The 27,521-nt window shown below is 41.4% G+C and overlaps 2 protein-coding genes across 3 annotated transcripts in view; one reads left to right on the forward strand and one right to left on the reverse strand.

The window, feature by feature from the left end:
• Positions 1-701: 701 nt before the first annotated feature.
• Positions 702-8,046, reverse strand: ABITRAM (actin binding transcription modulator). The gene is made up of 6 exons (XM_027615730.1): positions 7,753-8,046; positions 6,399-6,450; positions 5,672-5,801; positions 2,528-2,604; positions 2,377-2,446; positions 702-2,283 (listed from the first exon to the last, which is right to left on the reverse strand). Exons 1-6 carry the CDS (start codon positions 7,829-7,831, stop codon positions 2,146-2,148), a joined length of 546 nt encoding a protein of 181 aa, XP_027471531.1. The 5' UTR covers positions 7,832-8,046; the 3' UTR covers positions 702-2,145.
• A 7-nt stretch (positions 8,047-8,053) lies between these two features.
• ELP1 (elongator complex protein 1) overlaps positions 8,054-27,521 on the forward strand; it is a 57,009-nt gene continuing 37,541 nt past the window's right edge. The window contains exons 1-13 of one of the 2 annotated variants that reach the window (XM_027615722.2): positions 8,054-8,406; positions 11,885-12,047; positions 12,973-13,125; positions 13,361-13,442; positions 13,902-13,982; positions 17,711-17,796; positions 19,198-19,294; positions 19,593-19,683; positions 20,731-20,854; positions 21,827-21,920; positions 24,221-24,451; positions 25,466-25,636; positions 26,624-26,723. In XM_027615722.2, coding sequence (XP_027471523.1) covers positions 11,898-12,047; positions 12,973-13,125; positions 13,361-13,442; positions 13,902-13,982; positions 17,711-17,796; positions 19,198-19,294; positions 19,593-19,683; positions 20,731-20,854; positions 21,827-21,920; positions 24,221-24,451; positions 25,466-25,636; positions 26,624-26,723 — 1,460 coding nt within the window. In that variant the 5' untranslated portion in view covers positions 8,054-8,406; positions 11,885-11,897. The remainder of the gene's footprint in view (positions 8,407-11,884; positions 12,048-12,972; positions 13,126-13,360; positions 13,443-13,901; positions 13,983-17,710; positions 17,797-19,197; positions 19,295-19,592; positions 19,684-20,730; positions 20,855-21,826; positions 21,921-24,220; positions 24,452-25,465; positions 25,637-26,623; positions 26,724-27,521) is intronic. The other variant, XR_003523718.1, reaches the window with a different exon arrangement.

The raw sequence follows: 27,521 nt of genomic DNA on the forward strand, positions 1-27,521 counted from the left end.
ATTGTGACTGGCCTCTTCGCTGTCCTGTCACAGATCACCCATGCTAGGAGCACATGTTTGTTCTCTGACAAGCATCTCAGAGCATAGGCTCTCTGCTGTCCTGCACGTCTCCCCCCTACCCGCCGCCTCCGCCCATTCCCAAAGGCAGGGTCATGGAGCTCACTCCACAGAATCCTCCAGGAACTCACTAGGAGATGGCTTACACTTCCCCTTCTACCATAGCTGGCTGGTCTGTCTGCCTTGAATATTAGCTGGAATCCTAAGCCTGTCTTACTGGTGTAAAAAAATAGTCTTTGAACCATCCTTCATACTGACTGATGGAATGGAAGATACAAGACAGAGAACAATGGAACTAAGATGTTTAAAATAAATTCTGAATAATTGTGCATCTTGTATATGTGCCTTTGGAATGTTCGTTATAAAACATTTTAATTTTAGGGCTTAAAGTTTTTGTTTTTGTCTGGGTTGGGGCTTTGATTGAAGGATCTGGTTTATATGTTCAGTCCTTACAGTATAGTATAACTTTGTTTTGAACTCTTGTTAGTGCTTGTATCCCAATACTGTGAAATTCATTTTGAAATCTGATAGAACATGTCACTTGCCAAATGGCAGTAGTTATATAAGCTTGTCTGATGATTGGTATCTGGGTCAGCTATCACAATAAATATTCATAAGATCCTGAAGAACCACAGTACTACCAATTAGCTAGTCAATATTTTATTGAAGGAAACTTGAACTTACCATAAGCCTTCAGGAGAAAATGGGATACACTTGGCTTAACGACCTTTATATTTCTTTTATAAAGATTATCAAGCATGATTTTTATTCCTTGAAACCAAAATATTCCTTAAAATTACATTAGAAATAATGGGAGAACAATGTGAAGTAATGTTACATGTAAAATATATCTTTTACTATCTTTAGTATCTTTGTTTTCTGATGTCTTCAGGAATCATTATGCTACACAAAATGGGGATCTGCTGGTTTATGCTTACATTTCCAGTTCATAGCACCGTCATTGTAGGTGTTTGTAGAGTTATTACCTGTATCATGTCTGGTGAGTATATTTAAGGGACTGTCATGCGGCACTCAAGTTAAAAGTTTTTCTTGTGAATCAAAAATAACTTTTAGATTTTATTTACAAAATAGTTTTACATAAAAAAATGACAATTTAAAAAGTCCCTTTATTTGAAATTCAGTGTAAATGAGTAGACAATCTTAAATCATAAATCAGTTCCCTTTTCAGTTTAGATGATGAGAAAGTTTTTGTTCCATTCAAAGACATCTGTGTTCTGGATTACGGCAACTTCTCAGTAACTTCTTGGCTCGCTACCCCATATAGCTAGAGTGTGAGACGGAGCGACAAAACTACATATTGCAATAAGCAGCTTTACGCTGCATTAGAATACTTCTATGTTGGGAAAGCCCTTTGTAGTTTTCAAAGCCTTTTCCTATATCCCTCATTTAAGAAGCCACAGTGTTACACTGGACTTTGTTTCAGAGAGGAAGGCCATCTGAGCCACATAAGGAGTGGCCAAGTATACCCTGCCTCTCCCCTATGACCTAAAGGGGGGAAGAGTTGGGGCTGAAGAGGTGGCACCAGCCTTTTTGGTAGTGTCACTTGAAAGCAGATTGGATAAAAAAGGCCTGATTTTTTTTTTTTTTAACTTCAAACTGAGGGAAAAATTGAGGCAAAAACAATAACCATGCCGTAACATTCAAACCGAAGCATGTCAAAATGTAGTATTTACCAGTGGGTTACAGGATGATGGGTAAATTATTTTTACTTTGCTACTTAAAACTTATCTGTCTTGTCCAAATTTTCCTCAAAGTGCTTGTCAAATTTTCCTTGTCCAAATTTTCCTTGTTTTTAATCAGAAAAACATCCTTTGTTTGCCAGTTGTTAGGTAAAAGAACAGAGTGGGTACATGGGCAGGGCAGATCTGGGAGGCTGAGGACAAAATGGGAACCAAAGCTTGTTATGCAAGATGAAGAGGGGGAACTAGGTTAAGTTTGAAGATCAGGCCTCTCTGCGGATGGCTAGGTGTGAAGCATGCGTCACACGTGCTGGTTCTTCTTTAGTGCACAGATCGCGTAGGGTGGGGAGGGTAAGCATGCCGTGGTATTCATTACCCATCTCAGTCCTCATGATGTAGCTGTTGCGGCATTCATGCGCTTCATCACTATTTCTTCATACTGTTTCTGTGTCAGTAAGCCTTCTGTTATGCTTTTACTTTCTTCAAATTTGGGCAACACAACTGCAATGTAGCCTTCAGTGGATGGCTGGGAAGGAAATAGAATATTTAGTACTGTCAAATGTGTAAAATCAGATAAAAAGTACGTGGATTGGATCATACTTTTTTCTGCCTCCTTTACCTTCTCTTGAAGAATAGATGGCTTATGGAGAATGTTTTCATTCACTTCCATCAACCGTCCTCTAACACAGCTGTTCAAAAAAAAAAAGTTGTTTTGAAGAAAAATACTACCTCCTTTGTTTCTCCTAAATTGTGGTTAAAAAGTATCTCACCTAGATACAGTATATTCTTCTCCATCTGAGCAGTAAATCTTACACAGAGGTGCAAGCTCTGTTAGAAACTGTGCCCCCTGATAATAAAAGGGAAGAAGTAATTAAGTGATGTATATGTTCACTTTCTTTTGAGAGGCAGTCCTCAGTGTGCTAAGAGAATATATTCCTGGAACTAGCGTTTTAAATAAAAATGACTTAAGTACTGAAAAACCATTTATTCAAACATTTATGTAAGCGCCTACTATATGGGTCAGGTACCATCAGAGGCTCTAGGGGAAAGAGAAGACTAAGATAAATAACGGGTAATTTAATTAACGATTAAGAATACACTTTGTCAACTTTAATGAGAAAGCTACATATGGCAAGACAAAGATTTCAAAAGTGTAGGAAAATCCATCAATAAGCAATAATACAAAATTCAACATGACAGAGTATGACAGCAATATTATACAAACTTACTTTCATTAAGATTCCTAACTTATTTTTATATTAGAACTTACTAGATAAAGGAACTTCTTTATTAGGGTCAATCACTAACACTTTTTGAAGCAGTGATTTTTTTTTAATTAAAAAGAATGCACTTTGAGGAAAATTGGGAAAATACAGAAAAGTTTTAAATAGCAAACAAGAATAGTTTACCCATTATCTTTATAACCCAGAAACAAATACTACATTTTAACATTTATCTGTTTGAATGCTATGACATGATTGTTTCATGTACTCCACATCAGTGTATCTGGTGAGGTTCTGACAAATATCTACAAGGAAGCTCATGGGAAACTGATGCACGCATGTCTATGTTGCTCACTTTTTTCCCAGAAATTTTTCCTATAGTTAACATGGGTATTTGAGGTCAAGATGCTATTCTCTATGACTCTTTACCACTCAAAACATTATGTTTTCTCTCTTTTTTATTTTTTTTTCCTCTTTTTTAAAAAGATTCATCCATTTGAGAGAGAGAGACAACTTGTGAGTGGGGTGAGGGTGGGGAGACTAGCAGAGTGGGAGGAGGGAGAGGGACAAGCAGACTCTAAGCTCTGCTCATGTCTCCAAGCTCTGCAGACATGGGGCCCCATCCCAGGACCCTGAAATTATGGCCTGAGCTGAAACCAAGAGTCAGATGCCACCTGACCACCCAGGTGCCCCCCCCACTCAAAACATTAGACAGCATAGAGATGCTACCACATTGGCTTCAATCGTCTGCATATGGGTACTTCATTTCAAAATAGTTCTCAGTGTGACTCCTCACTTTTCGGAGGAGGGGCTGTGGATTTGTCCCAAAGGGTGTGTCTATCACTGGGTCTACATTAAAAGCGCCTAAGTGTTTTGACCCTTTTTTATCACCTCCCTTGGGAGAATAAATGATTGGCAGTGCTGAGAATCAAAACTTATCTGTAGTGGGTTCCATATGCAGGTTCTCTGTTCTTCAATAGTAACAACAGTGTTAACTATTTTGGACAAAGATTTATCATGGGAACTTCACAAACACTAACTGTTATACTTGTAATTTGTAGACTTTTATCTTTTTTTCTTTTAAGAAGCTGGGGGTGAGGGGGACTGGAGGAGAGGGGCAGAGAGAGATGATCTCAAGCAGGCTCCATGCTCAGCACTAGCCCATTGCAGGGCTTGATCCCACAACCCTGAGATTATGACCCAAGCCAAAATCAAGAGTTGGATGCTCAACCGACTGAGGCACCCAGGTGTCCCTACTGACTTTACGTTTTGAGGAAGGTTCATGCTTTTCTAAGTCCATGTGTTTCCTGAGCAAAGAAAAATTTCAAACCTACAAAGGGGAGTATAAACAAGGGTCTCCTACAACAGTGAGGGTAATTAGCAGAAACTCTTAGTATCAAGTCAGAAAATGAAGGACCTAAATCATCCACTGAAACCTTTTTTTTTTTAAAGATTTTATTTATTTATTTGAGAGAGAGAGAATGAGAGATAGAGAGCACGAGAGGGAAGCAGGTCAGAGGGAGGAGCAGACTCCCTGCTGAGCAGGGAGCCCAACATGGAACTGGATCCCAGGATCATGACCTGAGCTGAAGGCAGTTGCTTAACCAACTGAGCCACCCAGGCGCCCCCACTGAAACCTTCTTATCCAAGTGGGTATGTTGGGATACTTCAGTATGTTACTGAATTCTCCTTGGTGTGATATTCTAATAAAATGTGTCCATCCTGCCTGAAGTTTAGAGGGTAGAGATAATATCCTATACAACCCAGCACTGTTTGGAGGGACAGGGTGTGGCTAGATAACGTATTAAATTGGCAACAATTAAAGAATGGAAAATGGTAAGGAGCAAACACTCTATTTTTTTCAGACTGATTTTTTTTTTCACTACCTGAGGATGTATTTTTTTTAATTTACATCTGAAAGTACATGGTAAAGAAGAGTTGGTCACTTAAATTTTATAGAACTCAGGATAGTGGCTTACTAAAACTAGAAGAGACAAAATATCTTGTTATATTGGTAAGAAAGTTGTCCTTTCAAAGGCCTGCCTTCCCCATCCTCCACCCTGGGAATGATAGGAATGATGGTACAGAACTAAAAATACGACAAATCCTATACATCCTGAAATAACCTTATTTTTTGGTCTAAGAATTTCTTTGGGGTTAAAGTATTCTTTTTTGTTGTTGTTGTTAAAGATTTTATTTATTTATTTGAGAGAGAGAGAGAAAATGCAAGCGGGGGGAGAAGGAGAAGCAGGTTCCTTGCTGAGCTGGGAACCCAACATGGGGCTCGATCCCAGGACCCCAGGATCATGACCTGAATCCAAGGCAGACACTTAACCAACTGAGCCACCCAGGTGCCCCTAGGGTTAAAGTAGTCTTAAAATCAGCACATCACAGGCGCCTGGGTGACACAATCAGTTAAGTGTCAGACTCTTGGTTTCTGCTTAGGGTCATGATATCAAGCCCCGTCATGCTCTGCGCTCAGCACGGAGTCTGCCTGAGATTTTCTCTCTCTCTCTCTCTGCCCCTCCTGCTTGGGCTTTCTCTCTAAAAAAAATAAATATTTTTTCAAAAAAACAGGCATATCAAACTGTCAGGGGAGTATGCTGAGCATATATCACTGGATTCTAAGACTGACTAGATCTATCATTACTAAGACACTGAAGATTTAGATAGAGAATGACAGGTACATACCCGCTTAAATTTCCCAGAGACCTTGTTCTGAAGTCTGCTACAGTTGGTACTGATTTGATAGGAGATGTTTTTAATTGTTTTTCCACTTTGAAGAACTGGATGAGATTCTGCCAATGTGATGACACATATTCTACAGGTAGCAAAAATTTGATGCTGTGTTATTGGTTAATATAATTCTTTCTCATACCACACGGTACTCCTACTGGCACAAGAATATATGAACTGACATTTGTTTAGTCAAACTATCATTTCCCCGCATTTTCCTCTGGCTACTGCTGGAGCTTAACTGTAGAAGGGAATGCAATAATAAAAGAGGAGAAAATGAAACTGAATATCCTTCCCAGAAAAAGGAAGAGTACTACAAGTCTTTAGGTAGAACTGAGGCAGAAGAGAGAAAACTAAGGCATCCCTGTATGTGTAGGATACTACCTGTGCCCTACCCTAGTCCTTTCTGTGAGCCCCGGCAATTCACTGTGGTTAGGCACAGGCTGCTTATTTCACATAGTGGCTGACTGAGGGTGTGGTCCTCCATTTGGATGTTTGGGTAATCAAATTTATTTGGAGTATGCACTGAAAGGCTCATTCTTGTCAGCCAAACTTCTCTAATAAATGCCATTTCAACACAGTGGAAGATGATCATTTAACGAATATTTGTTTAACCCAAGACCATACCAGGCTATGATACCAGAAACTTTTTTTAATAATTTAAAATTCCCAATTTGCTTACCGGTTGGAGTGCTGTAGTATACAGTGGTCCTCACAGGGTTTGCCTTTGACATCTAGAAGAATGAATGAGTCTGTTGGTTGTTGAGTCAATATTTACTGCCACTGTGTGGTATTTTTCTTTGGTTTGTAGAGATAATTATGAAGACTGAATACACACTAATCATTGGTATCCCTTCATTACTTAAAAATATATACATAAAGGCTTCCTGTAAAGTAGTTAAAGAGATCTGGCCCAGATGGAATCATTCATTCAATATTAAATGATTATTAACTCTGCTCCATCTTGCTTTATCCTCACTTTAAAATGAGTACATTCATTATTTCTATTAGAAAAAGTGCCATTAGCAATGCATTCTTTTTTTTTTTTAAGATTTTATTTATTTATTTGAGAGAGAATGAGAGATAGAGAGCACGAGAGGGAAGAGGGTCAGAGGGAGAAGCAGACTCCCTGCTGAGCAGGGAGCCCGATGTGGGACTCGATCCCGGGACTCCAGGATCATGACCTGAGCCGAAGGCAGTCGCCCAACCAACTGAGCCACCCAGGCGCCCAGCAATGCATTCTTTATATAATATAGTAGCATATGTCTTATCGGTCAATTTTAGAGTGACCAACTCTTCTGGTTTACCCAGGACTGTCTAGATGTTAGCTCTGAAAGTCTCGGATTCTGGGAAATCCCTCAGTTTTGGATAAACCGGGTCAGTCACCCTAGATTTGGCTAAAAAATTGTATGCCATAATATTTTAAAAAGTAAGTACACCTATTATCCCTGAATAAAAGGGAGCAAGTAGGGGTTAGAGAAGGATCCTCAACGATGCTCCCACCACTGATTTTTACTGGGTACACAAAGCAGGACAACACGGTATCTACTTCAAGTGACAAGTATATGACACCAGCAACTTTTAGTAAAACTGTTAGATTTTGCTTTCTAAATGCCTCCTTTCTAACCCAGCTCTCCTCTCCGTCCCTGCCTCCACCATAGTTTCGACCTGATCATTTAAATTATTGTACGTACCGCCACTGCTGTAGGACTGAACCAGTCAAATCCTTGCAGGCATTCAGGGCGATTGCAATCCACCTTCCCTAGGGGTGGTGCTTCACTTTAGACTATCTTCCCGCAAGCGACCCACCCTTCAACTCGCACCGCGACGCCAGCCCCTGAGTGCGCCCGCATGTACTGCAGCCCTCCACGGCTTTGCGACTGCCATTCCTTCCGCCTAGAAAGGAACAGAGATCCAGTTCCTTCTATGGGGAGGAAGCGACGGGGAAAACGCGCGTGTCCCATGACCTGTCACCACCGTCCCTACAGCATCAGGCAAATGCGGCCGAACAGAAGCCGACATCATTCCCCACTTACCGGCTTTGTACCAGCGAGTGAAGTAACGATCCACGAGCGACGGAACTGTCAGTTCGGCGGCCGCGAGCTCTGTGGCCATGGCGACCACGGGCGCCACCACCCCGCTCTATGAGACCCGAGCACTTCCTCCGAGCAGGCCCTGGAGGAGGGCGTACATCCGGCGCGCGGTCCACCGCCCGCGACGTGCGCACGCGCGCTGCTCCCTGGCCCCGCCGACTCCGCCACCGGAGTTTCTTAGCCCTGTTTTGGAGTCCGACGTCAAAGCGGGGATCGAATGCCATAGCTTGGGCGGGAGGGTGGAGGGACAGGGACGCAGGGGCAGCGCCGCTCCCCACCTCTAGCTAGCCGGGGCTTTGGAGAAGGCCGGCCACGCCCCCGCCGCCTCGTGACGTCACTCCCGCGCCGCTGGGCGCGTGTCCCACTTGCTTCGCTCGCTCTTCGCTGTCTCACGGGTCGACCCTCCGCCCACCTTCAGCCACGACTCCCCGTGGCCGAGCTACCGGGCGGCCCCGTGCGCGTCCCGAAACCTGGAGAGTCGCGGACGGAGAGGTGTGTGTGTGCAGCTTCGCGTGGGCTCTGGAAGGCCCGCTGCGCGTGGCCGGTGAGGCGAGGGTGGACGCACCGCTGTTCGCGGGTCCTCGGAGCTCGTCGCAGGTGAGCGTTCGGCGTGGAAGGCACGGAATCGGGCGTGTCCTCGGGATGTCCTAAGGGAACCCTGGAGCGTGCATCCTTTGCCTGCTGCAGGAGGCTCGGGAGTGGAGTGCGGCGTGACCAGCTCTGCCCTTGAGCCCTCTTTCTGCAGACAAGCCACCTGCTCCATCCGGGGGCTCTGCGCTGCTTTCCGGGGCGACGTGTTGCTCCCCCGGCTGCACATTTACCCAGCCTCTGAATTCCTTGCAGGAGTGGACAGTACCGCCGAACCAGTTAATGTGTGACTGCTGTTAGTGGATTGGATGGGTGTTTGGCGCTGCTTCTCGCATCTACGACTTTTTCGTGGAGATGCCTCCTGTGCTTCTCCATCCAATGTTTATTATATGGCTCTCTCTCCCTTTAAGCTGTGACCTCCATGTAGGCAGTGACAGAGTCCTCTCTTGTCTTCAGATCCTTGCACTTACCAAGTGCTCAGATGTTTTATGTGGGCCACAAACCGGGTCGTATGATGGATTTCACACTATGCAAAGGATTCAAACTGTATATTGACAGCGACGGAACTAACCAGTAAATGAATAGTTTAATATGAAATGTGAGCAAAAAGAAGGGAAAGACTGTTTTCAGCTGGGGGTGGGGGGCAGAGAGAGTAAAAGAAATGCCATGTCCTCAAATAGAAACTCATTTGAATAGGAGAATAGCAATACTTCGTTTTCCAGGTTGTATTTGATGTGCTTGTGAGACATTTTTGTGATAACAACAGGAGGTTGAAACTGTGGGTTTATTGTTCACTTTGGGGAGGATCTGGGCTAGACATGTAGATATAATCAGTGTATCAGTGAGCTGTCTGACACTTGTCATGGGCATGGTAATTCGCCAAGAGGCGAAAGGATGGAGGAGCAAGGGTGGAGGAATTGCCAGAAATTTCAGAGAGGATACAGACTTGATCTGTGGTATGAAGAGATCTTTAGCACAATTAAGGGCTGGGAAAAGTGTAATCGAGGGTGAGAGAGTTGGGGATTGCAGATACAATAGAAAGGGTACTAGTAAGTTGAGGTCCTGGGGGAGTGTGGAGGATACTACTTGCCTAGCCTTGAAAAGGAGTGAGGACACTTTTGAGAAAAGGGAATAAGGATGATGGGTGTGAAAAGTTCGAGAAGTTCCTTTTGAGCTTGGAACAGTTGGGATGGGGGAGATGAATGATGATCTCACCTTTGTCAGTGATTTTGGAAGCTCTGTGACTTGAGAACACCCGTTGTTTGCTGTGTTGGTCAGTCAGGGTCCAATCAGGAAAGTAGGAACCACACAAAATTTCAACAGATTTTAATAAGAAGAATTGGTTAAGTAGCTATTAGAGGGATAAAAGCAAAAGGGAGCAGTGAAGTAATGTAAAAGGGAAACTGATGGAAGTAGCTACAACACTTAGGGCTTGGGTTCGAAACGGGAAGATGGAGTTATCATGACCTAATCTTGGAGGAGAGGTACTATTAGAGCTGGGACTCAGACTTCTGATGTTGAGGACTCTGGAATTCGGAGGAGGAGTCCTGCCGTTCTGGATTTCAGTGTCTGGAGAGAGACTGCCTGGTTAGTGCTAGTATCTGTTGGGGTGGGGTTGATAGGTTGGTCCTGGGAGTGCTAGGGACTGAGACCAAGGGCCCCTTCAAGAGTGGAGGCCCATTGCTGGGATGACAATGACTGGCGCAGCCAGAGAGTCCTCAGCTCCTTGTCTTTATCCTCCAAATTCTTATCCTGGGGTCCTTGGACCCCAGGGCTCCACAGGTTGTTGGTTAATGGAATCCAAGTTTACAGGGAGGAATATGAAGACATTTTGATGATCTGATAATGGCAACAGTAACAGCATTATTATTATTAGATAAACTAGCATGAAAGACAGGAGACTCTATACATTGCACCCCAGTTGCCTGTTCTCTTTTCTTGCTCCTCTATTACTTGCTTACTCCCCTCTAGCCAGTCTCTCATCTCGAATCTACCCATCCTTTCAGATCTGTGTCACTGGTCATCTGTATGTTTAAAGATGAAAGGTGATTTTTATATTTTTTAAAAAACCCGTTTTCTAGATCTGATTCTAAAAATCTGCATGGTGTAATATAGGTTCAGATAGTTCCCAGAAGTTCTTGAATATGAATGTCACCAAAGCTTACAAAACCATGTTGGCCTTGATTTTCTTCCTCACTCCCACCATGTATGGTCTTGCCTTCCTCTTAACCCACATTACGTGTTGTATTTTTATATTACACGTACCATTACGTGCAGTGGTAGGATAAGGGTTTACTCATTTTATTCTTACATTGTCATATGTATGAAATGCAAGATGAGAGAATTCACCTTGGATGAAGGTGATAATAAGGCCATTGTGTTCTATATATATTTGCCACCCCTACCATAAGTTAGGGATTTCTAATTATAAACTTTATAAACTTTAATGGGGTCTGAGTATAAATATCCAGCATGTTAACGTTCATTTTTTTTTTTTAAGATTTTATTTATTTTTCAACAGAGAGAGAGACAGTGAGAGAGGGAGAAGCAGGCTTCCTGCTGAGCAGGGAGCCCAATGTGGGACTCGATCTCAGGACCCTGGAATCATAACCTGAGCCGAAGGCAGACGATTAACGACTGAGCCACCCAGGCGCCCAACATTCATTTTTTATTTCTGTTAGCTAACGTTATGCATTAAAGCAAGTCTTATTTGGCCAGACCAAAGTAGGTTTCCTATTTATCATCCTTTTTCACCTTTTCTATTTCACTGGTAAAAACGAGGCCAGGAAAGCCGAATTACGTGAAGTAGTTATATCAAGTCATCAAGCTTCTCAGATGTTGGTCATCACTTTGAAGTAAACTGCTATAATTTCATAGTGTCTTTTTTTTCCCCTGAGATTAGTAAATACCTTTATTTCTATCTTTAATTTCAGTATTTAGTTTTTAAATGAATACATAAACATAAAGCCAGTTTACAAATAAATTTATCTGGTGATATTAAAGCTATTTTATTCTAGATTTTCTTCAACTGACTGTGTGTGTGTGTGTGTGTGTATGGATTTTTTATATGATTTCTATAAATCAGGTTATAAAGATATTCTTATGTGCAAAAATAAAATGTTTTCCTATTTATTTTGATGTTTTCAACTTTTCCGAGGAATAACTGATGTTAAATCTTTTTGAAGAAAAAATTCTGAAGTTCAGGATCTTGTCTCTCCCAAAGAGTAAGAATGTAAAGTAGATTTCAGAACCTCAGTTTGTAGACCATAGATAAGCACTCTGAGTTGGTGAGGTTGCTACCACACGCCCTATGTGGGTTCAGATTAGGTCTTTTTCTTTTTCTTTCTTTCTTTTTTTTTGGTTATTCTAACTACCACATCCCTGCCCCTGAATCATTTTGCTTCTATGAGTGTCATTTATCACTGGTAAGCTATTCCTTTCTCTCAGAGTAGTTCTTCATCAAGGGATATTTGTACTTTTCTTTCAGGAATTGTTTCATCATGAGAAATCTTAAGTTATTTCAGATCCTGGAGTACAGGGATATTCAGGCTCTGGGGAAACCTCAGTGCTTCTCTCTCCGAACTGAACAGAAGACAGTGCTCATCGGCTCAGACCAAGGACTGATAGAAGTAGACCCTGTCACGAGAGAAGTAAGTTAGTGATGGAGAATGCAAGCACTTGCAGGACCCTCAACTTATCTTTTTCCAAACCTGCTTCCCCTAGATTGTCTTTAGTTTAAATCTTACTGAATTCATATTCTCCTAAATGGACATTCCCTTTGCTTTATATTAGGTCATATTAGACATTACTTAAATAGTAACCTACCCTTAACTCTGTTTCTGTTTGAAATGTAAGTTGGCAAAATTCTGGCTTTATATTTTGTTTGGGTGCCCTACTTTTTACCCTTTCATCATGTAAATAACTGAATCTCAACTGGGAATGCAAGTGAAAATTGCCTGTAGAGCTTTTTAAAATTGTGTTTCAGCCTCCATCCTATGTCAACTAAATCAGAATCTTCACTGCTGGATCCTGAGTGTGTGTGTGTATATATATGTGTGTGTATATTTATGTATACGTATATGTATATATGCATATGTATGTATACGTGTGCGTATATGTATATACATACACATGTATATGTACATATGTGTATGTATATGTGTGTATGTATGTATACACATACTTAAAAAATCTTTGAGTTGATTCTGAGATCTTCCCTTAATTATATTTTGCTAGTAATGTATTTTAGGTTATTACATTCTTAGTTCTTTTCCCCTATACTATAAAAATTTTAGAAAACCATAGTTATTAGCTTCATGTTTATTGGGCTTTTTTTTAAGAGACCATTCTTGCTTTTGTTTAGTGCTTGCTTGGCAAAAAGGTCCCATTACCTTTTTTTTTTTAATTAAAGACAGTAGTGTTGTGATATTCTCAAATGAAAGTTTGGATTTTAATCTAGAAAAAAATTGAAAGCTTTTATATTATAAAGGAAGCATTAATTTGTTTTGGAAATGTTATGATTTGTTCTTGTAAATAGATTAGCCTAATTTGTTTATGTGTTTGTTTTGGTGAAAGGTGAAAAATGAAATTTCTTTAGTGGCTGAAGGCTTTCTTCCAGAGGGTGGAAGTGGCTGCATTGTTGGTATTCAGGACTTGCTGGATCAGGAGTCTGTGTGTGTGGCCACAGCCTCTGGAGATGTCATACTCTGCAGTCTCAGCACATGCCATGTAAGTGGAGGAGTCCAGTGAGGAGGAACTCTCAAGCATCCTCAAACAAGTTGCGTGTTGTGTGTAGAAGCTTAAAAAATCAGGAGCTAATGCATAAATATCACATTTAAGCGTTTTGCAAATTAGCGTCCTTGAGTTATGTATTTCTTTACAAAAAGTTGTCAGCATGGCTTTAGCTGTATTTCAGCTGTACTTCAGCTGTATTTCAAAAACTCGATTTTGTCCACTGATGCAGCTGGAATGCGTTGGGAGTGTAGCCAGTGGTATCTCTGTCATGAGTTGGAGTCCTGACCAAGAGCTCGTGCTTCTTGCTACAGGTAAGCTTGTTACTGTCTCTCCCTGTGACTTTTATAAAACATGACTCCAAATATCTTAAAACTCTTTTAGGAGCTCTCATGAGCTCTTAAAAATTACTTGTTTTCTTTTAAGTCTCTTCATCCAGATGAGTTTCTGTAAACTGGTTCCCTTGATGAGGTATGTGTTTGAAGAGATACGTTGGTGAAGTTTTGAAGTTAGTGGAGTAGGGCTGGGTAGACTTTTATGTTAATTTTACATACATAAATGGCTGAGAATAAGCACTAGGTAACTTATCTGGTCAAAGCTTTTTTTTTTCTTTTTTCAAATGAGAATCAAAATATTTAGAATGAATTATGTCTTCCATATTCTGACTCTAAACTCCTCCACTCCAGTTCTGTAGCTTCCAGTGTTGTAGATACTTACGAAATGGCAAATTTGTTACATGAAAACAAAATTGTTTTTGTTTGTGCCCACCCAAGGTCAACAGACCCTAATTATGATGACAAAAGACTTTGAACCGATCATGGAACAGCAGATCCACCAGGATGATTTTGGTGAAAGTGAGTATAGCTTTGAAACATTTTGTGATCTGAAGTTCCTCTCAAGTTTGATCATTTTCTTGTACACTAATAGCCGCATCATAAACCCAAAGAATTATGAAACATATAGTCTTGTGCATTAAATGTCTGATAAGCCCATCCCTTTAGCCCATTCCAGACTGTAAAAGGCATACCCGTGGTGCCTCTCCAAGTCTGAGAGTTCACTTTGCCAGTAACCTGGGGAACAGAAATCTGCTTAATGCCACCTACGTAGTTGTTGCCCAAACCTCAGGATAGGCTTAAGCTGGGGCTTCAACGAAAGGAACTATGTTAGCTAAAATAAAGAGAGCATTTCTGGGGTGCAGTTTTGGGGCAAAAACAAGAGAGGTGGGATAGAAGGCTGATTTTTAGTTCCTACTGATTAGACCTGACTCTACATTTTCATGGGAACCATCAGATTGTTCTCTTGCTAAGATCTAGCTGAGGTGATTTGGGCCTTGGAGCTTTGGGAGTATTGAAAGGGGAGAAGGGATGGGGCACCTGGGTGGCTCAGTTGTTAAGCGTCTGCCTTTGGCTTAGGTCATGATCCCGGCGTCCTGGGATCGAGCCCTGCATCGGGCTCTCTGCTCCGTGGGAAGCCTGCTACTCCCTCTCCCACTCCCCCTGCTTGTGTTCCCTCTCTTCACTGTGTGTCTCTCTCTGTCAAATAAATAAAATCTTTAAAAGAAAAAAAAGGGGAGAGATGTTTATTGTATATAAGAAGCTCTGACCAACATGAGGGCACCAGATAGATGGCCTGATTGAGGAGAGGGATGGGGGGAGAAGGGATTTTAACTTTTGCTGATTCCTGACCTCATGCCCTCTTGCTCTCCCAACTCTGAGAAATCATTTAGAAAGTTGCTACTCATTTATTCATTCAAAAATAGTTTATTCAGAAGTGATTTTTGAGTAGGTACTATGAACACAGCAGTGTGTTTGGTGCTGTGGATAATTCAGCTTTTCTTTTGAGAAGTCCCATAATAACATGATGTGCAGGTATTAGGGTAGCATGAGGGGAGGAAGGGAGCAGTGGACAGGGAACACTTCCCAGAGGAGGCTGGCATGAGCTAAGTCTTGGCTGGGCCGAACTGGTGTTGGGTCAGTGAGAGTTGAGGGTGGAGGGTCTAAGCAATGGAATTAGCTTATTCCAAGGCACAGATGCTACATAGACAAGTCATGGCTTGTTCAGGCAGCTGTGAGTACTTAGGTATTGCTGCTGGCAGGACATGAGTGTAGCTTGAAATAAACAGGATAGATTTTGATTGAGTTTGGGAGGGAATTTGGATATACAGATGCTAGCCTTTAACGGTTTTGATGACACAAGATACATTGGTTGATTAGTGGAGAGGGAAGAGACTGGAGTCAGGGTGATCAGATAGGAGTGCTACAGGAATCCAGATAAGGAAGGTGGGTGTGGGCTAAAAGAAGGAATGAATTCAGGAAAAATTTGATTCTCAGAAAGGAGGGGAATACATTTTTGGAATTATCTGAGAAATGTCTTTGGAATACGTATGCATGGTTGCCCTGCTGTCCTAGCCAGTTTGAGAAATAGCAGTTTAGAAAGTGAAATAAGGGGCGCCTGGATGGCTCAGTCGTTAGGCGTCTGCCTTTGGCTCAGGTCATGATCCCAGGGTCCTGGGATCAAGCCCCGCATCGGGCTCCCTGCTCAGTGGGAAGCCTGCTTCTCCCTTTCCCACTCCCCCTGCTTGTGATCCCTCTCTTGCTGTGTCTCTGTCAAATAAATAAATAAAATCTTTTAAAAATAAAAAGAAAGTGAAATAAATGGGTTTGGGTATGTAAGGTGAGGAAGAAAGAGTTTAGTGGGACTCTAGTCAGAAGTTCAGGTGATGGGAATAAAGGTGCCAGTAACTGAGAGGATGGGTGGGGAAGTGCTGGCTTGTAAGCGGTAGCTCGTGAGTTCTGGTTTGTTTAAGGACCTTATGGGATTACCATGTGGAGTAGGCAGACATAAGGAGCTGAAGCTCAGGATAGGGCAGACCTGTGGATTGGGAGTCAGTGGCATGGAGGGAATCTTTCCAGTCTTGGGAGGAGGTGAATTTGGTCAGGAGCAGGTATGGTGCTAGAAGAGTCTAGGATCTGTGGTGGAATTCCTGGGCATCCATTTTTGAAGAAAGTAGTGATAGAAGAAGTAACCAGCACACCTTTGGATGGAAAGTGCACTGGGCCTGGCTAACCCCTCTAACTTTTTCAGAAGAAGCCTAATAATAGAGTGTAAGTCAAGGGAGAAAGGGTCCAAGTTAGCATCCTAGGTCTTAGACATATATTTGTCAGTACAAAAAAATCATTCTGTGGAGCTGTGAATAGGTATTTTTCCTCTAACCTAGGAGTTGACAAACTTGTTCTGTGAGGGGCTGGATAGCAGTTATTTTCAGCTTTGCAGGCTATTTAGCCTCTGTTGCAGTTACCTCTGCTGTTGTAGTGCGAAAGCAATTATAGACAATACATAAAGGAACGAGCATGTCTGTGTTCCAGTAAAACTTTGTTTTGTCTTGTTTCTTAGATGTAGTTTATTTATTTGATAGAGTACGCACACAAGCAGGGGGAGTGGCAGAGGGAGAGGGAGAAGCAGGCTCCCTGCTGAGCAGGGAGCCCGATGAGAGGCTCGATTACAGGACCCCAGTATCATAACCTGAGCTGAAGGCAGACGCTTAACCTACTGAGCTACCCACGTGCCCCCAATAAAACTTAATTCGTAAATTAGACATAGGCTGTAGTTTGCTGATCCCTGCTATAACCCCACCACTTACTGTCTGATCCCATTGGAAAAGTTCTCTTGCTTCATTCCTTGGTCCTTTACATCTCTCTGGAAAGTTTCAGAAGCACAAGGGTGTGCACCGGGGTGCGCATTGCTGTTCATAGACAGCTGCAAGGTGTGCTTTGAGGTATTATAGTACTCACATGGGCCCATGCGAAGCAGACAGGAAATGGTCATGCTGACCCATAATATATAGAAATTATAAATAGCCCTGCTTCATCAGAATCAGTGGCAGGAGGGAAGTATTGGGTTTTGGATCTGGCTGAAGCTTTTAGAGACATCTCTGTAGTACCTGTTGCGAGTGATGCCTGATCCTCCTCCAGGAATAGGGGGCTGCATTATTTTAGCATCTCTGATTTCTTATTTTATGCAAGAGAAACATTACGATTTAGAGAGAACCTCAGGCTAGAAGGCAGATACCCTGTGTTCTAATTTTGGCCTCTTCTACTGGAGGGTCTCTCTCAGTCTGTGTCTGTGTGAGGAGTGAATTCCATAATCTGCAGTTCCTTTCACCACTGATAGGTTGGATACATTTAGTTGATTGAGTGCTTATAATCAGAATTTTATTCCCAGCTCTCGTCTTGAGTTTAATGTTCTTATCCATGGATGTGTCTTGTAAATCCTTCATGTTTCATTCTTCTTGCTTGCAAAGTGGGAATTGCTGACTGTCATCAAGGGAATTTAGAATATATAAAATGGCAGTAAAGTGCTTTCCCATATAAGGCCATTTCAAATTCTTCAAAAATCATTGCTGCGTATAATATGGAATATTGGTTTTTCAAATATTGAGTGCTGGTCAATTTATTGACAGGTCTCGGAGGACCCAAGTAATTACCACTGACTAACTTAATAAAGAATAGCAATGAAACTCCTTTTATTTCATTTCATTTAGCTTATTGGTTGTCTTGCATGTTCTCCATCAATTGTTCCCTAGGCAAGTTTATCACTGTTGGATGGGGCAGGAAGGAGACGCAGTTCCATGGATCAGAAGGCCGGCAAGCAGCCTTTCAGGTGCAAACGGTAAGATTGATTGGTCTGATGGATACAGAACCTTGACTGGAACAAATAGAAGTTTTGCTGTCTACCAGGAACTCTAGGTGTCCTGTTAGAAGCTAATAATGGACAGAGCTCTTGTGCTTTAGTAAAACTGAAATAGTTTTGAGCCCTCAGGGAATGAGTCATTCTAGAAAGACCCTTTCTCCTTGCCAGGTTGCTTTGTAATTTCTTTTCTGTATAGAGAATACTATAACCAATATTCAGTTTAAAAAATATATCATCACAGATAGAAATGAAGCATTTTGTTTATCCTTTCCTGTTACTCTTTCCTTCCTTCCCAGAAATAGCTGTTGTCCTTAATTCACTGTTGATCATTTCATGCGTGTTTTCATACTTTTTTCCTACATATATATATTAGATACTTTTTATGGTTTTTCCCTTTGGATGAAACTCTTTGTTTTCCTTTTTTATGAATACCTTTTGAAGGTAGAACTATAGGAGTTACTGATAATAGATTAAATGTGGGGTGAGAGAGAAGAATTGAGAATGATCCCAAGATTTGGGCTGAGCAAATGGAAGCATATCATTTATGTTACATGTAGACATTTCCGTGAGCTCCATGGGACAGGTGGATCAATAATACACCACCTGTCATTTACATTTTTCTATCTAACGATTTCTGGCCACCTTCCATGTAACTCATCTGTCATCTCTTACCATTCACTAGAGGAGGTTTATGTTCTCTGCTGTAGGGCTGTGTCATTGAGAATAGGTCTTGTTAGGCTGCCTGTGTGTTCCCTCTCATGCAGACCGTGGTGCTGGTGCCATTCTGCTGCACCCTATTACTGGAATAGGTGCTTGGGTGGTCCTTTGTTCCCCACTCCACAGAGTCAGCCCGTCTTCAAGGCCTTCAGGATTGAGATGCAGGTGTCACTGGAGACTTTTCTTCTTCCCATACTGCGGAACATAGAACTCTTCTGTGTTTTCATCATTGCTGCTGCCTTCACTGCCTCTGGTTTTCCCTGCCTACCTTCCTCTCATCTTCTTAACTCGTCTGTGTACTGTTGTGAAGCTTACACAGTAATCAAAGAAGCAGAACTCTATCCTCTTACATTTAGATAAACAAAACATTTATTTCCTTATTCTACTTACCTGGCAGAATATCCGGATCTACAGCTCTTTTCCTCTGTTGCTCTGATTGGAGGCCACTTTTTTTTATGCCTGAAGACAGATTTTCTTTTGTTCTCTTTTCTTGATGATTTCTGGGTCTAAGGCCTTTTAGAAGGGTTCCTGAGGATTCTGTGAAGTTGGTTTTCTAGATAGTTGAAATCTCATATAAAAGATTTAACTTTAATAGCCTGGGACTTGTTTGATTCTGGGCCATTTAAGTCCTCCAGTAACATTTGTGTTCCTTCCCCTCTTTAGTACGAGTCGGCTTTGCCGTGGGATGACCATAGACCACAAGTGACATGGCGTGGTGATGGCCAGTTTTTTGCTGTGAGTGTTGTTTGCCCAGAGACAGGTATGGAAATAAATTGCAATTAAAAAGAAATTTTATTTTATGAAGTTCAAGAAAATTTTCTTCCTTTTGCTTTCTAAAATTATACATATAAGGTGCTGTTTTAGACATTAAATGAATTTAGATAAATAAGAACTGCAAGAATTCTTTGAGGTCATCTGGTCCAGCCTCCTACCTGTTGGGTACAAATTCTTAACAAGATTAATCTACTTGGCAGTTTTTATTAATGAGATGTTTGAATAGTTCTGACTTGACAACATTTTAAGTTTGTCTGTTTATTTTAACTCTGCCTGCTATGCAGGAGCCCGGAAGGTCAGAGTATGGAACCGAGAGTTTGCTTTGCAGTCAACCAGTGAGCCTGTGGCCGGACTGGGACCAGCTCTGGCTTGGAAGTGAGTGGGAGAAGAAACCTTGTAACTTCTTCCTCAGAGAATATCTTGGAACTGGGGTAGGGGTGGTGGTACCTGTTGAGTACAGGTGTTTATATAACACAAGAGGATATTAACTTCTCATTTGGCTATAAGCCTGTATCTTTCTCTTTCTAGTTTTTCTGAAGCCTGAATTCAATTTGAATAGTAGATTCAGAGCTTCTTCACAGATATCATCATTCCAAGGCCCACACGTTTTATAGCTAATAGGGCGGGCCTGTATGAAGCCGTTGGCTATGACAGAAAGTGGTGCTTACAAGGGAAGTCATAGTCTACAAAGCTCTGTGGGGCAGTGGAGCTTTGGTGAAAACTAGGAAAAGGGCTCTCTTCTCTGCACAAGCCACAAGCTCTTTCGCTAGAGGGTTCTGCTTGCCAAGGAACATGCAGGCTGGATTCAGGCTCAGTTTACCTCGTGTCCCATGTCTGCAGCTGCCCTGAGTAAAGACCAAAGAAATGTCTCCTGTCTCAGTAGCATCTGTTATATGCCAAACCCCTAGGTCTCTGGGTTTTAGACATCATGTTTCCCACCGTTATTTGAGTGACAATTGAATGACAGAGCAGAGAGAGAAAGGTATTTGGATTAGAGGCAAATATGAATAAGATGAGGTAATTGGGATGTTTTAAGCAGATTGAGAAGTCTTAAATACCTACCCGAGTGTGAAATAGTTGTTGAAGTCATATACTTGAAGGAGAAATACACTGTTTTTATAGGATATTATATTTGGAATAGTTTAAAAAATTTATTGTTTTACTTAAAAGTCACATTGGTGCAGTCTAAATTTGTAAGTCTTTGTGGGCAAATGGAGCCTTTGTGCAGATTAGGAAGAGGCACTCTCTCCTCTGGGCAGGTGTAGTCCACACGAGGCTGAAGTGCTTGCCAAGAGACGTGTGGGGTTTAAACCTTCCTGGATAGAGACTTTTTGTTGGAAGAATCGTTTCTCTGACTTTCATCTTGTTCTTAGCCAGCTGGCTGCACTTTCGGATGTCCTAACACTTAGGGTTTGCTTTAAGGCCCTCAGGTAGTTTGATTGCATCTACACAAGAGAAACCCAATCAGCAGGATATTGTGTTTTTTGAGAAAAATGGCCTTCTTCACGGACATTTTACGCTTCCTTTCCTCAAAGATGAGGTTAAGGTAAGTGCCTGAGTTGTTTCACCATCAAATTGAGAGGACTTCCCATAGCTATAGAGGCTTATATCTGATCCGGGCGTGTAAAGAGAAACTCTAGAGTAGACAGTAATAAAAATATTGGGTTCTTATAAATGAATTTTTTTTGAAAGAGAGATTTTTTTTTTTTTAAGGATCTTTTGCAAAGAAGAAATGGCATTCTTTCTTACCCTAGGTAAAATACAGATAGAAATAGAAATTCTCCTTTGTATTGTTTTTCTGGACAAAAGCGTAATGCTTCCAATGGTAGATACTTTTCATTAATAACATTTAAACCTTAAGCTGCTTGTGTATCATTAGGATTTTTACTGGAGCAGAAACTCGAGATGGTAAGCTTTAATTATGTAAACATACACATAATTTAAAATTTTGTTGCATGTAAATTAAAAATTGAACCTAAAAGTTGAGAGAAAAGTTTAATGAATGCCCATGTCCTTTTTACTCACTTTCAACAGATACCAGCATTTTGTAGTTTTTGCCCAGTCACCACTTTCTAACCTAAACACATGCACACGGTTTTGTTTCCTGGGGTTTTAATTTTAGAAATTGTATTTTTAATATTCATTTCTAACAGGTAAGGAAACATTTTTCTTTATAATACCACAAATCCATTATCACACCGTACAAGATTATTAGTAATTCCTTAGTATTATCTAATACCTAGTCCATGTTCAATATTCCCTGATTGTCTAAAAATGTCAACTTGTATTTTGTTAAGTCTTAAATTTTTAAGCATAATGCCTTTTTTAAACATCTTCTCCGTATAATGACATATTACCTAGATTTGTTTAATGATTCTATAAGTTCATAATTTATAGCCTGGGATCAGCTCAAGTAGTGGGATTATTTGGTTTGTGAGAGCAGGGAACTCAGCTCTGGTAAAGATTTTGAAGTATATACATAGGTAAAAGCCAATGACACGTCTTTTTTCCCTACTAGGTAAATGGCCTGTTCTGGAATGCAGATTCCACTGTGCTTGCAGTTTGGCTGGAAGACCTTCAGAGGGAAGAAAATTGCACTCTAAAAACCTATGGTAAGACCGCGCTAGTGTCTCAGCCTTATGCCACATAAAATCTAGTTGAAAGTGGTAGGCTGTGAAGTTGCCTTTCTCCCTCTACCTTGTCCTGTAGTAGAATCAGAGGTAACTAAGGGGCTAGGTGGAGATGAGGGAGTGGTTTGGTTTTGATTATTTATGGGTTTTAGTCATGTATCAGTCAGGGTTCTCTAGACAAGTAGGATCAGGGCAGGCTGGCAGGTGGGAAATTCAGTTAAGAGTTGATGTTGCAGTCTTGAGTCTTAAATCTGTAAGGACAGGCCTGCAGTCTGGAAACTCAGGCAGGTTCTGTGTTACATTCTTGAGGAATTCCTTCTCTGGGAAACCTCAGTTTTTGCTTAAGGCCATAAGCTCTCTGCATGAGACCACTCACATTATGGAGGATAATCTTTTGTATTTAAAGTTAATTGATTGTGAAGGGTAATCACATCTACAAAATACCTTCCAGCAATATCTAGACTAGTGTCTGTTTAAATAGCTGGACCTCATAGCCTAGCTGAGGTGACATAAAACTAACCATCTTTGTGCATGGATGGTGTTACTACAGGAGGTTAAAGTGCTAGACACAGGAAAACTAGCAGTGAAAGAGAAACGGCATTAGCTACATGTAAGAATCATCTCTATACCTTTTTATTGTAGATCAGATTGTAAATATGTATTTGTCAGTTTATGTGTGGTATGTGAAAATATTAGGAAGTAAAGGTGAAAAGAAACAAAAGTTTTTCCATAATTCTGTTGCTCAGTAATGAGCACTGTTAAAATTTTCTTGTCTTCCAGATTTTATGTGTATAAAACAGTATGGCTGTGATCTCAGTTTTGCTAAGTATATGATACAGGTAGATTTACAATGTCACAGACATGTTTCCTTTTCAGGTACCCATACGCATCATTTTAAATGGCTATATAATACTCATTTGTGCCACAGCTTATTAAATCTCATGCTGTTAGGCACTTAAAATTTTATAATTTTTCATATCAACAGCAATGCACTGAACATTTTTGTTAAATGTTTTCACTTGCTTAGTTTTTAAGTGGCTTTCAAACTTTTTAATCAATAGAACTTTGTCTTTAATTGAAATGTTATTTAGAAATCATTTATTCATTCATGACACAATCCTTCTCAACGCTGGCTGTGCCTTTAAGAAAAAAATGCCATCCAGGCCTCATTTCAGAGTTGGATTCAGCATGTTAGAATGGGGACTATACGTCAGTGCTTAATTAAAAAAAATAAAAAAAGCTCCCAGGTGATTGTTAACATGCAGCCAGAGGAGCGAACTGCTGATTAGGCAGGGTGGCAGTGGCTGGCACTGTGATATGCTCAGGATAAAAGTGTGGTGCAAGAACAGCCCCATCGTCTGTCCTCACAGAGCATGAGCACGTGGTCTAACCTAGCAACTTACCGCTAGGTAGAAGTGTTCTAATAAAGGTTAGTTTCAACATGGTTAGGTCTTTTCCCCCCAGCTTTATTGAGATACAACAGTACGTAAGCTTAAGATGTACACTGGGATGATTTGATACACGTGTATATTGTGACATGTTTACCACAGTAAAGTTGGTTAACATCCTCCACATAATTCCGAGTTTGGTTAATATGGTGAGAACATTTAAGACCTACTCTCATAGCAACTTTCAGGTGTACCATACAGGTTGTTAACTGCAGTCACCATGCTGTTTATCAGATCCCCGGAACTTTAGCTCCTCTACCAACATCTCCCCCATTTCCTCCCCGCCCCAGGATTAGGTCTTATTCTTTTAACAGATGTTGGAAGGGTCAGTTGCTGATAAAGGATAAGTGGTGATTTTCCTTGGAGAGCTGAGTCATGCTTAATACCAGATGGCCCGGGACAGAACTGTAGGGAAAGCTCCTGGGGGAAAAGAATCAGCATCTTAAGCCTAATACAGCATAGTGATGCTAATCTCGTGCTCTCAGATTGAGTGTTTTAATACTTTTAACCTAATTGCCTAATTTTCTTCTTTCTAAATCTTTACAAAAAAAACAACTCACTTTATAAAGTACTGTTGTCCTAGTAATTTTCAGTCCTCACGATCCTAAAGTTTGAAAGTAGAGACAACCTGAACATGTGTGCTTCTAGCCTTTGTTCGTCCCCATGGGAAACTATTTCTTGACTAGTATTATTGTTAATATTATTACTTGGATGAAGAGGTTGAGCATGAAGGGTCATTTGAAAAAGATACAATTGCCCCCATCCCCGTCCAGCAGGTGATGGGAAGTCTGGTCGTCTGGCCTTTGACGGCCCTCCTTGTGTTTCCCCTTGCAGTGCAGCTCTGGACTGTGGGCAACTATCACTGGTATCTCAAGCAGAGTCTGCCCTTCAGCACCTGTGGGAAGAGCAAGCTCGTGTCTCTGAGGTGGGACCTGGTGACCCCGTCCCGGCTGCATGTTCTCTGTCAGGGCTGGCATTACCTCTGCTACGACTGGCGCTGGACGACTGACCGCAGCTTGGGAGAGAGTTCCAGTGACCTGGCTAACGTGGCTGTCATTGATGGAAGTAAGGAGCTGGGAAGCGTGTCCGTGAGCCTGTGCCTGCGGATGTGGTGGTTTGACTACAACTGGGGAATTTTGATTTGTGTGTGCGTTGGTGGTTTTGTTTATTTTTGCTTATTTCCTGTTTTGTTTTGACTGCATGGGGATGCCCTTAGTGGGGCATGTACTCTCCTGAGAACCATAGTCCTTCCTCCTCACCCCTACCCCTGCCCACCCCAATTCCATCCATAGTCTTCACGAATTTACTTGTCTGGCCTTTGAAGATGTTGAAGATTTTGACCCCAGGTATGGAAGAAGACAGCAGTGTCTTGTGGCGCTAGGTGTGCTAGCCTTACCTTTTTGCCCTGCCATAGGTTTACATTGACCCTTGCACACCCCCAATTGGGTTGCTTTGCTTTTTGATATAATACTTGTTATTTATATAATCTCTCCAATATGTTCAAGTCACAGACATCTGTCTAGTATGAGGATTGTTTGGTGTTTTTTGTTTGATGAGGGGGAGGGAATTGGGACAAGAAATAGTCATCTGAAAAGACAGTTTACTTAATGCTGGTAACATAAAGAAAAACTTGTTTCTAATTTTGTTCTGTGTAGTAGTCCTAATACTGATTTTACAATCATATGTTCTGTCCAGAGGACTTAATCAGATATGTCTTATTACTAAAAACATGCATAGGGAAGTGGTTTAATGATTTTCAAGGGCATCATTCCCTTGGTTCAGTCTGGCTTGGTTGCTGGCCTTGGTTTCAAGCTAGAACCCTTGGCCTTCTTGCCCTTGTTCACAGGAGTTGGACTGCTCTGGGCCTGGAGGTGACAGTAGCCAGATACAGAGCCCTGACACTTAATTTTCCCTGTATATTGTGTTTAAGCTTATTTATAATAAAAAAACCACCAAACATTTTTAGGAATTGCTGTATATTTTCTACCCCCATTATTAGTTAGTGGTATTGTGCTACCAGATGCTTCATTTTACAAATTAAGCATATCGTATCTAATTTCTTCTCCCTCTCCTATGCAGACCGGGTATTGGTGACAGTCTTCCGACAGAGTGTGGTTCCACCTCCCATGTGCACCTATCGACTGCTGCTCCCACACCCTGTGAATCAAGTCATGTTCTCTGCACACCCCCAAAAGAGTAATGACCTTGCAGTCCTAGACGCCAGTAACCAGATTTCTGTTTATAAATGTGGTATGTTCAAAAACAGTCACCAGGATGTTCTGAACCAAGTCCCTCCTGCACAAAATCAAATGATAGTGTGGTATTGCCTTAGCTCTACTGTTTCTAAAAACTGTGGAGTTTGTAATTAATATCATTATTATGATGATATATAATTGACTTGTGGGATTTTTTGGGATGGGAGGGGGTCTTATCCCACTGTGGTTCATAAGAGCAATTCCTTTTGCTTGTTAAAGTGTCAGTGATTTAAGAATAACATTCACCCTGGAAGTAGCATAGTATCTTTTTTTTTTTTTTTAAGATTTTATTTATTTTTTGACAGAGACACAGGGGGAGAGGGAGAAGTAGGCTTCCAGCTGAGCCAGGAGCCTGATGTGGGACTCGATCCCAGGACCCTCAGATCATGACCTGAGCTGAAGGCAGATGCTTAACGACTGAGCCAGCCAGGCGCCCCAGTAGCATAGTATCTTATTGGGTCTTTAACGTGGTTTACAGTTCTCATTGCCTTTGCATGTATTTCCAGTTGATTTCACAGCTTTCCTAGGAGTGGCATCAGAGCTCGTGTTTTTCCGTTCTGTAGATGAGGGAAGAGAATGCCAGGGTGTTTGCAGTTTGCTTAAACAAGAATGGATGAGGATCTCAGCTTAGGTGGTCTAGCTTCTAATCCAGTTGTCCTTCCACCGTTCCATTTCTGTCAGTTGCTGTTTGCTTTCCTGATGTCCAGGAGAAGCTGAAATGTGTTTTTATTTGTGAGTTCTATGATCATGTTGTAAATTATACTGGCACATGATACTGGCAGCCTTGTTTTCAAATCGTCCTGAATTAGCCTGAAAGGCAGACAGAGATTTAAGAAAGAGGTTGAGATGTGGTTGTTTCTGATTGCTTTATGTCTAAAGTGGATTACCTTCTAGAACCCGTTAAATGCAGAATTCAGTACCCTTAGTATCAGGGAAGATGTGTGTAGTTTACTGTGATAGTAACTGCATTTTTGTGTTCTAGGTGATAGTCCAAATGTGGACCCTACAGTGAAGCTGGGAGCTGTAGGTGGAAATGGATTTAAAGTTTCTCTTAGAACACCTCATCTGGAAAAGAGATACAAGTAGGTTGTTCTTGATTACCTTGGGCCTCCAGGAACAGCATTGAGGCCTAAATTCAGCCAACTCTTCCTGTTCTGTGCCTGTTGCTGAGTGGGACAAGGAGTAGATGCAATGCCTGGCCCAGGTTTTTCAGGCTGCTGGGGAAATCAGTTACCGGTACATCTGAATGCCACATGCTGGTGAGTGGCCGTGGAGCCAGGCTGGTAGCTGGCTCAGAACCCATTTCCTCCAACAGCCCTTGGTTCTCCAGGAAAGACCACGTGGGAAAAGTGGAGGTGAGGGTGATAGGACCAAGCTGCGTTTGCTTACGTACATGAGGGGGTCTGTGTCGTTCACATATGGCTGACTGACTGCGGTCTCTGTCTTTGTCGCGTCTCACACTCCACAACTTTAGGTTGCTGCGTTTTGAGTCTCTCAGGTTGGAAATCAGAATGTGTTTTCCCACTGAAAGGAGATTATAAACGGTTGGGTATAAATGAGTACCTCAGGTACATGATAAGTATTGTAAAATGACCCTGAAGCTAATTATTAATTCTAATACCATTTCTGTGAGAATCCAGGATTTGATTCTATTCTACTTGATAAGCACATGTTCGTAATTATTGAACTCTGCCTCCTGAGAGCATTTATTTATAAATGAATAGGGACAGTAAACTGACTAAAATAAGTGAATTTCATAAGTAATATGTTTCTTAAATATATGCACTATGTTTAATGAACGCGTATAAGTTGTTTTGTTTTGTTTTTTGTTTTTTGTTTTTTTTTACGCGTATAAGTTTTTAACCTGTGTATGATTTGGG

Source organism: Zalophus californianus, chromosome 13, assembly GCF_009762305.2.
Source record: "Zalophus californianus isolate mZalCal1 chromosome 13, mZalCal1.pri.v2, whole genome shotgun sequence".
NCBI lineage: Eukaryota > Metazoa > Chordata > Mammalia > Carnivora > Otariidae > Zalophus > Zalophus californianus.

What these genes read in the sequence shown, in the direction of transcription:
- ABITRAM (XM_027615730.1), bottom strand. Translation starts at nt 7,831, where the DNA reads ATGGCCACAGAGCTCGCGGCCGCCGAACTGACAGTTCCGTCGCTCGTG. An exon ending in ATACTACAGCACTCCAACCG is followed by an intron (nt 5,802 to 6,398) that starts GTAAGCAAATTG and finishes TGCTACCTGTAG; the next exon opens with AATATGTGTCATCACATTGG. An exon ending in CATCTATTCTTCAAGAGAAG is followed by an intron (nt 2,284 to 2,376) that starts GTAAAGGAGGCA and finishes TTTCCTTCCCAG; the next exon opens with CCATCCACTGAAGGCTACAT.